Here is an 11,233-nt window from a genome sequence, read left to right as displayed (position 1 = left end):
GCTTGTGTTTCTCCCCTACGGGTGCTCTCTCTGACGGCAGCCTCCATTGGTCGTATTGTAAATCGCTACTGGTGTATGCCGTGGTTCTAAATCCTAACAGCTGACTGTACTGCAAAGTGAAACGGACTCCAATATATCTCGAATCCATAACATGCCCCCCCAGGGACGTGCTGGCCATTGGGAAAAGCGGGACAACTCCCGAACGGCCGGTTCATTCCCGGACGGTCCAGGCCTGCCATTAGGAAAGAAATGTCGGGCAGAAACCTTGTATCTCCAAGTTTCAAATTTGTACATTTTTTCGCAAAGCAAAACCCTGCTTCATCATACAAGGCCGTCGCACAAAAGTAGTGAAAACAGCAGATCTACAAGCACACAACGCCTCGCACTGCGAGGCGTTGTGTGCTTGTAGATTGGCTGTTTTCACTAGTTTAAATCATTTTTAAAATGATAAATACAAAACAAACGGTTTTGGACATATAAGGTTTCCACCCGTCAACGACGATATATAACTCATGTAATTGGCCCACTGGCTTGTCACTTTGTCACAAATCTTTGAGTAGCAGCAGCGCTATAGAGAGATCTCTCTCTATAGCGCGCAATGAGGGCCTCTCCAACTCTTTTTCCCGGGCTGAATCAGGGGCCCAGCATGTCCCTGTGCCCCCTCCCCCCTTTCCCCACTCTCCGCAAATCCACCATCGGTCTTTTTAAGGCTTTTACAGTACCTTCTACGTTATGCGTTTCAATATGACACTTAGAAAATCGGCTACACAGCAGCATCAACTGAGCTGCTATAAAACCACATAAACCAGATAAGTAAATCCCATTATGCTGTGTGATGCTGCATGCAACACATCTGAAAGTGTTCTCTAGCATTTCACTGAAGCCTTTAACTGCTCTCGATGAGTAGGTTGATGATTTGCATGGCTGCCTCCACTGTCGTCTGAAAGGGTGAGTGTGCGGTAACGCGCACCTTGTAAAGTGCTTTGGACAAAGCCACTATATAAATGCAGTCAGACCAGATGCTTTAGGATTCCCACTAGAGCTTCTGAGGGTATTGGTGTAGAGTCTGTAGACCCTTTGGTACTTTGTTTCTGTAAAACAGTAAATCAATAACATCACGCAGCACAAAGGGGTCAGGGAATGCATAACCATAAGGGAAAAAACTGAATTGATTCATAAAGCAAACATCAATGCAGTGGGAAAATTGCCAACAGAACTACCTCTTTGTGTGAAATATTAAATGTATCCTTTGAATTTAATGTAAGAAGATATCCAAAGGGACACAGCTCTTAAAAACGGTTCCCCTGCACTTCTCTGTTTGCCATTGACCTTGATAATATGAGAGCACTGAGCAGTCCTAAAACTGTACCATGCACTTGTTGATCCTATATCCTACTTCTCATTTTGTTTTTCTCCAGATAAGCCAGAGTTCAATATATTATATACAAGATAAAGTATCTTCCATTTGATACATGATAAAACTATACTTTTATCTGGGAATAATATATCAACAATTCCACACGGTTAACAATGTTATACTATAGTTATAAGATCTCACAATCAAGGCCATCTCTTACCTGCAACACTGAGTTATGTATATCATTATATAGAGAGGTCTCTCTCTCTCTCTCGTGAAAAGACAGACAAGAAATATTCCCTCCTGATTGGCTATGATTGCCTTCTAAAGTTTGTGTATGCGACGTGACGGTCGCTTATCTCCTGATTACTGGTCTTACTGGTTTAATAACACAGTTAGAAACTCTACAAACCAAGACAACAGATTTTAATTGTCAGCTGATAAAACATAAAAATGATTGTATAGGCTTGCTCTGCAGTTGGCTCATTAGTGTAACCTGGAACACCATACCGCTGGCTGGCTGTGCTCCTGGTTCAAGAAGTTCTGACTTCCAAGATGGAAATAGTGAAGACTCGCCATCTCCTGTTTACTCACTGTATCTGTGTGAAGTGGGTGGATGCCTTTTTCGGAGACAGGAAGTAGGTTGGAGTCTTTTCATTCCAATGGAAGAGTGAACGTGAACTAAATATTGGATCCGATTGTCACAAGCCACACAATATTCCCAAAATGTTCATACTAAAATGGCTTTTCTCAGAGAGACAAATCAAGAGAAAGTCTACTTTATTATCAACCTTTTTCTGTCCCAGTGACATACTCTCGCAGGATCTAGCGCCAGTAAAGAGATTTCCGTCAGACACCGGCGCCCACTTAGGTGACCATTTGTAGGATTTGTGTACCTTGTCGTCTCTGGGAGGAATAGTTACTCCTATTACTCCGACTACGTGGCTACGCTTGTGGTTAGGGTTAGTGTAGGGTTAGTAATGGGGAGAGTCGGACGAACGCAACGTCGGAGTACTGCGTGTTGGAACAACATCGCCTCTAGTGGGTGCAATTGGGATGGCATATCTTCCTAAATTAAAGACCTAGTGAAATGGCTTTTTTGGGCATTTTATTTTGAAGTTTCAGTCTGAAACGCAAGCCTATCCGTTTCTGAACCAATCAGAAGGGACCAGCCCTTCAGGCGATGGGACGGCTCATGTGTGCCCAATGTTTGTGTTTGTAGCTTCCATTAACTTGCAAACGGCAGTTGTACAGAACGTTTGTTACCAAGTTGCTTATTATTCCAACCTATAATGTTTACAGATACATATTTTATTGTGCTCGTTAAGTTTACAATGAGTAATACATAGTTTGGACGTCATCTTGAATGAGATTCAAAACGGAGTAGCTCTGTAATTAAAATCAGCTGTGTTTGGAGGAATGTGCAGCAATGGGAATCAAGCAGGTGAATGTAATCAAGGTTCATTTATATTCACGAAGGCCTGTCTATGTCATCACGCAGCACGTTTCTGTTCACAGGAAATAATTAAGATTGGGCTATTTTAGGGACTTTTGATATAAAAATACACAAAAATGGATAAGCTCTAAAAGTGTGAAAAATCTTTGCTTCAGTCTACCCTCTCTCTGCTCCACCTGGCACGCAACATTTTATTGTTTTTGTTTCTTGACTGCACTACAACATACACACACCTTTAACCCCGATGTATACTTTGTCATACTACAACGTCATACTCAACGTTGTGTTGCGTGTCAAAATCTACAGCAGGGGTCATCAATATGTCCGTACACAGATAAATGTGTCTGTGGCAAAACATGTCCTTGTCCATGTCAAATTTTAGATTTTGTTTTTACAGACCATTATAATGTTATTTATGTTACTTCAATCCCCAAATTAATGAATGTCAGTCTCCAGGTTATGAATTTGAATTATTAGAATATGAATGAATAACTCGGAGAATGTACAAATGGTACATTTGGTTCTATTTGTACACTCTCAGAGTTACCTGTTATATTAATTTAGGTCTAGCTTTTTATGTGTTTGTTTTGTATGTCCGTCCGGCGTCCGTGCATGGCAAAATATATATATATATTTGACAAAATATCCACCACAAACCAGCCACCCTTATCTACAGGCTTGCAATGTTGTGATGCATTTTGATCGGTTATTCCAATTACACCTTACACCGTACACACATCTTTATCTCTGAATCCCACAAATCTGGGTATAATACATATATTTTTGGGGGTCCTTGAGATGAAAATTTTTGAGTACCAGTTTGTAAATCTCCTATTTTTGCTCCTAATGTTTCCCTCAAAATGGGGACACTGAGGTTCATATGGTTAAATTATTGCTAATTAATGACACACAATAAACACTCGATGTGTGTAGAGATCTTAACATGATTGGACAACCCTGAGACATTGTCAGACATGCAGCACTTCATGTCACTCAGACATGACAGTAAACAGGACACATTGCTGCAACAGCAGGTTTGTAGTAACTACAACTTTTTGAAACAGTGAAAGTGGATTTTGTGATTTCATATGATATTACTTTTCTTTTTTGTTACTGTGAGCACAGATTGGTCTGGATCCCATACAGTACCCTTTGGTTGATTAACATACATAAATACATCTATTTGCATTAGACTTTCACAAATAAAATATATAAATATAACATAAATACCACATTAAATGAATCTGTTCTCTGATATCCTTGGACTATTATGTACAAATGTACACTCTGATAAGGTTACACTAGAAACAGTCCTTCAGAATTATTATTTTTCATTTAATTGCTGTAATCCTATCCTTAATACTACAATGCGTGTACACACGCCAGCTACACGTTTACAAGAGTCTAAATAAACAAATACTAAATGTCAGGAATAACTATTGCCTATATTCAAGAAATGCTTTTGAATATTCCTCTTTCCTCGTTTTAACATTTCTTAACTAGTAACACATGTGCTTTATCGCCATCAACCTAAACAATAAATACTCTGGGTTGGACAAAATGTGAAACGCCTGGAATGCAATGCGTGTGTATATAGTATGAGCCAGTGATGTGTTCTACATTTTTTGGGATGGCATCTATCATTATTCCCTCCCTCCCACACTCACGGCACACGCAAGGTCACCGAATTAAGTTTGAATACTATGAAGTGTAGCAGGTTTATTGTTTAATGTGTGAATTCCTTAGCAGCTGCCATTATCACCTCAAGAAAGACAATAGCCACACATCTTCACCTCAGGTTAAGCTATTGAAGTCCACATTCTTGCTGCCCAGACCCTCCTCCTCCTGTGTATCAAATGCGTATCAGATACGCTTTCTCCGAAATTTGTGTAGGTCAAGCTACGTATATTGCGTATCACGGTAGAACACACCACTGGTATGAGCTAGCCTCAGACAGTATCATATAATCATCTTATTGCAAATAATACTGTTGTGGATATAGAAGTGCCTTTTTCAGTACATAACCTATAAAGGTCACCCTGTAACAGCCGATGTGTCTGACAACATTCTGTTGATCTGTCCGTCTTTTGAGATTGTGTTTGCTTCTGGGGGTCCTTGGAACTCAATATTTTGAGATGCGGGGTCCACAGCCAAATGCATGTCGTTTTTGGGGTCCTTGACATGAAAAGGTTTGAGTGATGATATAGAAACATACGTTTTTCAGGAAACTGTTAGGATTTAGAATACATTTGTAGAATCCTTGGATATGCAAGTGCAATGCGTGCATGTGATCAGTGATGTTCAGTTCTTTGTGTCCGAGGAGTCTGAGAGGTCCGTCAGGCGGGCCTGTCTTTTGCGGACGTTCCAGTGCAGACACTGGGCCAGGCTCTCGAACCAGTCGTACACCAGGTCATGACAACAGATGGACGGCACCGGGTAGCAGGAGGTGGTGATCTTTATGCAGTCTCCATGTTGGATCTCCTGTCTCTTCCTGCCATCAAACGACACCCAGGCAGTGTTTCTGGCATCAGGGGACAGAGTGATCATGAGTTCGACCCCAGCAGGGACCACTATGGGTCTGAAGGAGAGGGAGTGGGGGCATATGGGGGTGACCATGATGGCTGGTACGTTGGGGTGGATCATGGAGGCGCCCGCTGCAGCCGCATACGCTGTGCTACCTGTAGGTGTGGACACGATGACACCGTCTCCCTGCACCGAAGTAATGAGACGTCCGTCCAGGTACAGGTCAACGTTGGACAAGTAGGACGAAGGGCCTCGGTCCACCACCACTTCATTCAACACCTGCATCTGTAAGGTGACCCTGCCAGCCTCACTGTTCATGTGGCCCTCAGGCAGCAGCACGCCGTTGTGCTCCTGTTGCTCCTGCCGCTGGCTCTCTTGACTGCACTCCTGCTGACCGGTCCTCTGGAGCATGTCTTTCACCACCTTGACCTTTAGACGGCTACGCAACGTGATGGCTGCGTTGCCTTCGAATACTTTAGCCACTTCGATCTTGTATGAATCAAACTTGAAGGGTGTCAGGAAACCCAAAGACCCAAGGTGGAACGCCATGACAGGTGGAACACTGCCCTGGAAGAGAGAGGAGGCGTAAAGCAGAGTTCCATCCCCTCCCAGACAGATGATGAGGTCTATGCAGTCTGAGATGTCATCGTAGCCCTCTCTAAAAGTGCAGAGTTGATTGCGAATGGAACCAAAGGACTCATCTTTTGAAAGTGATGCATCATCTGCCACCCTCCTTTCTACATACACCATCATTTGCTTCTCCTCCACTAGAAATCTGCAGAGCTCTTTGAAGGGTTCCACCAGGCTCTCATCTCTGACCTTTCTAATGACCAACACATTGGCTGGTGGCTTGTTCCAGGTGAGTCTCTGGCTGGCTGGGTCTTGGATGTGCATGACTGAAGTTGGGTTAGGAAGAATACAGGCTTTAGGTCCAAAGTGAGTGGCGGGATATGGTCCATGTAGAAAGTGGGCTCTCCTTTTAGGAGAGCTCTCTGCCCTGTCGGTGGCCGAGCCAGAAGGTTCTGAGTGCTCGCGTTGACCTGGCAACCTTGGTGTCTCCGTCTCCCGGAGCAGCTGCTCGTGATCATCCTCCCGCTGCTGTGAGCGTTTTCCGTCCCGCCGTCTCCTTGGTGACTTGGATGATCGCTGATCCCGGTGCTTGGCTGCCTCTGACACCTGCCCTGCGTGGCTGGAGGGCCGCGGCATGCCGCTCTCCTGTGCGGCCGGAGAGTATGACCCCCAGCTGTGATCTGACTCATCCATTCAGACCGGAAACGGGGGAATTATGTTATGATATTTATGTTTATGATAATTATGTTTATGATATTACCAAGGCCAAGCATATGAATAGAAAACTGTAGAGGACCTAGAATTGAACCAAAGAAAGGAGAACATGAGAAGATGAATCGATGGATGGATGGATTACATCATCACGCAATGACATCACAACATTGTCATCACAACCAATGTAGTTGTCCTTTAAAAGTAAATGTCCAATAAACGTATATGTTCCGGACGGAACCATGTTTATTTAATACCGGAGGACAAGGTCCCCCTATGGGATAACAGCGCCATCTGGCGGTGCAACAGAGTAAACTCATCTACTCCTGTACGAAAAATGTCATTTGTCGGAAGGGCTGTCAATCACAAAACGAGGGCACCGCCCCCGAGTGTATATAAACCCCCTGGGCTATCATGACTTCCTCTAAAGCCGCACCTCTAAAGCCGCACCTCTGCGCCCGCAACTAGCGAACCGAGGGGCTTTATTCGGGGGACCTTGTCCTCCGGTATTAAATAAACATGGTTCCGTCCGGAACCTATACGTTTATTGTCATACCTCCAGACAAGGTCCCCCTATGGGACTCATACACTCCCCGAGAAGCCATGAACCGACAAGACTGTCGTGCACACCGACCACACCCGGAAGGAGGTCTCGTCAACCGACGTGACCCCTCCCAGGACTGATCCGACCCAGGCCCACAGGGCCTGGGCGTGTTCAGACAGAAAAAAGAGACCCTGACAGACCGAGGCCTGCCTTATGCACTAAGGGCAGACACAGGTCCGCCTTATAATACTGCAGTAATATAAGGGAAAACTCAGGGTCCCCCCCCATGTATCCTAGAAACAGTAGCATGCTGTCTCAGGAAGGGGAGAGAGCCGCCCCACTACATAGTAGGAGGGACAGCAGCACCCAGAACCGTATGCGCCATAGCAGAAGGCGCAACGTCCAGGTGATAGTAGGTCGCAAAGGTGGACGGCGAAGACCAATTCGCCGCTGCACAAATCTCCTCAATGGAGACACCTTTGGACAAAGCCCAAGAGGTAGACACACCCCTAGTACTGTGGGCCTTAAGTGCTTCCGGCACTTCAGACCCAGACCGGGTGTAAGCCAACCTAATCGCATCCACAAGCCATCTCGACAGAGTGGGTTTGGACACCGCTTTTCGCTGACGGGCATTCATGACCACGAAAAGCTGAGAAGTAGACCTGCTGTCCACCGTCTTGTCACAGTAGGCCTTCAGGGCCCTTACAGGACAAAGACAATGAAGACGCCTATCCTCCTCTGAAGCAAACGGAGGAGGATGGAAAGCCGTCAAAACAACAGGTTCCTTCGGGACCACCCGGTTCTTAGGAATAAAACTCAAATGAGGTTTAAGAAGAACCTTGGAGTCATTATTGAGAAAACTCATACAATCAGGGCTCACAGAGAGCGCATGAAGAATCAGAAGAGAGAACGCCAGACCAAGGTCCAGGCGGTCCTGCAGGAAATCTAACACCCTCTGGGCCGAAGCTAAATGAGCCACCACAGGTGGCTCCTGTAGCTCACACCAGTCCAAAAAGGCATTCCACCTTCCATCATACACAGCCCTAGTGGAGGGGGCTCTAGCACTCTGAATAGTGGCTACAACCGTCGGTGAGAAGCCTGCTGCGAGCAGGTTCTCCCTCTCACGGGCCAAACCCACAGGTCTAGGCCCCGTGGGTCTGGATGGAAGATCTCGTCCCCTGCCTGGCGCAGCAGATCCCTGTGCAAGGGGAGCCGCCAAGGGGGTCGAGAGAGCAGTGGGGTGATCAGAGACCTCCACACTCCCCTGGATGGTGTCACCAGAAGAACCTCCTGGTTGGAACATCTGATCCTCTCCAGAGTGGGAAGGATCAGTTCCAGGGGTGGAAACGCGTAGAGAAGACCTTGTGGCCATTCGTAAGCAAACACGTCCGTCCCCAGAGGAGAAGGTCCCCTCACTGAAAAGTAAAGGGGACACTTCGCGTTCTCCTGGGAGGCAAAGAGATCGACTCGAGGTTGACCGAACCTGGAGAAAATCTGCCTCACCACCGCAGGGTGGAGAGACCAATCCTCGTAACGAGGCTCCCCCCTGGACAACAGATCGGCGCCGCCGTTCTGAAGGCCCGGGACATGGGAGGCTCTGATGGACCTCAGACGAGGCAAGCACCAGAGGGTCATCTCGCGCGCCAGCTGATCCAGCACGCGCGAGGCGAGGCCACCCTGTTTGTTGAGATAATACAGGGCCGCCGCGTTGTCCGTCCTGACCAGAACATGACAACCCTGAAGAAATGGCTCGAAATGCTTGAGCGCCAAGTAGATCGCCATTAACTCCAGATAATTGATGTGGCGCTCCAACATGGCCGGGGTCCAAAGACCCCTGGCCGAACGCCCCTCGTGGGTGGCGCCCCACCCCGAGCGGCTGGCGTCTGTGGTGATCACCTTGCGTGACACCACCTCGCCCATGGAGACCCCACCCGTCAACAACGCCTGGTCCCTCCATGGGACCAGAGCGTCCATGCAGACCTGGCTGACTGTCACCTTCCTGTACCCTTGCAGGGAAGGAATCCTGAGCGCCAGTGACCACCGCTGGAAAGGTCTCATATGAAACCTGCCCAGACGCAGAAGTTGCACCGCTGATGCCATCAGCCCAGCTAACTTCATGCACTCCTTGTACCTGACCACCTGGTTCAGTCGGAAGGAGCTGAGACAAGTCAGAAACCTGTCCACCCTCTCCGGGGAGAGGCGGGCGGACATTGTGGCCGAGTCCAGAGATATTCCTATAAAGGAAATCTGCTGGGAGGGTGACAACATGCTTTTGCCAAAATTGACGTTGAAACCCAAGGCCTTCAGGTGTGACAACACCAGATTGGTATGGCGCGCCGCTTCTGAGCAGGAGGCGGCGGAAATCATCCAATCGTCTATGTAGTTCGCCAGCCTGACTCCCTGATGCCTCAGTGGAGCAATGGCTGCCTCGGTCACTTTCACGAAAACCCGAGGGCTCAGGGAAAGACCGAAAGGGAGGACCGTGTACTCGTACAGGTGCCCCTCGAAGGCGAACCGCAGGAACTTCCTGTGTGGGGGATAAATGAGGATGTGCTGATAAGCGTCCTTCAGATCCACTGAACAGTGGAAATCCCCCTGTCTCACTGATTTCATCAGTGACTCTGACGTCAGCATCCTGAATTTGAAATTTTTCAAGTGCTTGTTCAGAGCACGTAAGTCCATAATCGGACGCAGCCCCCCCCCCTTTTTTCTGAACCAGAAAATAACGGCTCCAGAAGCCTAAACGGCTCTGGTCGCGTGATAACTCCACTATAGCGCCCTTGCGCAATAGTGAGCTTATCTCCTCCCTCAAGGCATCCGCTTTCAAGCCGCGGGCTCGAGTGTAAATAAACTTGCTGGATAGGGAGGGTATTTCCGCGAACTGTAGTCTGTAGCCCCGTGTCACCGTCCGAAACACCCAGTGATTCCGATTGCAACGCTTCCATTGCTCTGCACACTGTGCTAACGTGTTGCTGAGCAACGGAGAAGCCTTGGGGTTGTACCGCCTGAGCGGGACTACTGGGCCGGGAGGGAGAGGAAGGACGGGACCGAGAGGTTCCGTATCCGGGCACGTTTCCGTATCCGCTAGACGCCGGGCCGGAAGGCGCGGAGACACCGGCGGAAAGAGCGTTTCCGTTTCCGGTACGCTTATTTCCGTATCCGGTGGGAGACGGACACGTGACCTCCGAGAAGCCTCGCTTGTTAATAATACAGGCGGCACATAGCGTGGAGCCCGGGGGACAGGGTTTATCGCATAAGTAACATAATCCCCGGCTCGGGGAATTGTATTTACGTTTACAACCTGTGCTAAGGCCTTTATATGCTTCCTTACGGGAAGACGAGGCCGACCCTGGGTGTTGATATGTGTTGGCTTCTTCCCTGACGCTAAGACCAAACTCCTGTCCTGAACTAGAGTCGGCATAACAGTGCCGCTCGGTGGAGACAGAGGGGTATTGCACACTAGTGAAACCATACCATTGTGAATAGGAATTAGCTTGTCTGGGAACATTTTGCAAAGAGAAATATTCTGCTTGTAACCTGTCTGCGTGACTGGAGAAAGCGATATTTTCTGAGTGGAAAGAAATTCCAGCCTGGACTTCTCTACACTGGCTAAATTCATGCAAAATGGGGTCGTCTGTACTAAAGCAGGTGGGTTTGAAAGAAACAGGCATTGTTTTATCAACACACTTTTTAATACAGGCACTGGAGGAGAGCACAGAGGAGGAGACAATGACATTTTCTTGGCATAAGAAAAATTGTTCATACATTTCACTCGCTTGCGCTTGAGAGGGGGGGTCCCCTGAATGATCAGGGGGACCCCGCCCGAGTCCAGTGTCACTTTCGCGGTGGCTTCCTACGGGCCTTGTGGGTGCCAGCCGGTATCCCGTGCCTGGGAGGGTGACGGGATTGAGAGCGGGCCTGAGCCCCCGCTGCAGTGCGAGGGGGTCCCGCGGAGGAAGAAGAGGGGGTCCTAGGGGGATTGTTTTGTTTCCCCTGCTTGGAGGAAGAGCGCCCCCTGTCGGCCTGACTGGGGGCCTTGGCTCGTCCCTGCCTCTTCTCCTTTCTGGGTACC

At 47.9% G+C, this 11,233-nt stretch overlaps 1 protein-coding gene across 1 annotated transcript; it reads right to left on the bottom strand.

The window, feature by feature from the left end:
- Positions 1-4,333: 4,333 nt before the first annotated feature.
- LOC308289349 (NAD kinase-like) lies at positions 4,334-6,594 on the bottom strand. Its single transcript, XM_080731036.1, has one exon. It carries the CDS (start codon positions 6,540-6,542, stop codon positions 5,115-5,117), a length of 1,428 nt encoding a protein of 475 aa, XP_080587162.1. The 5' UTR covers positions 6,543-6,594; the 3' UTR covers positions 4,334-5,114.
- Positions 6,595-11,233: the final 4,639 nt, after the last annotated feature.

This window comes from Nannobrachium achirus (genome assembly GCF_963921795.1).
Source record: "Nannobrachium achirus genome assembly, chromosome: 8".
Classification (NCBI taxonomy): domain Eukaryota; kingdom Metazoa; phylum Chordata; class Actinopteri; order Myctophiformes; family Myctophidae; genus Nannobrachium; species Nannobrachium achirus.
This window is presented reverse-complemented; position numbering and strand designations above follow the sequence as displayed.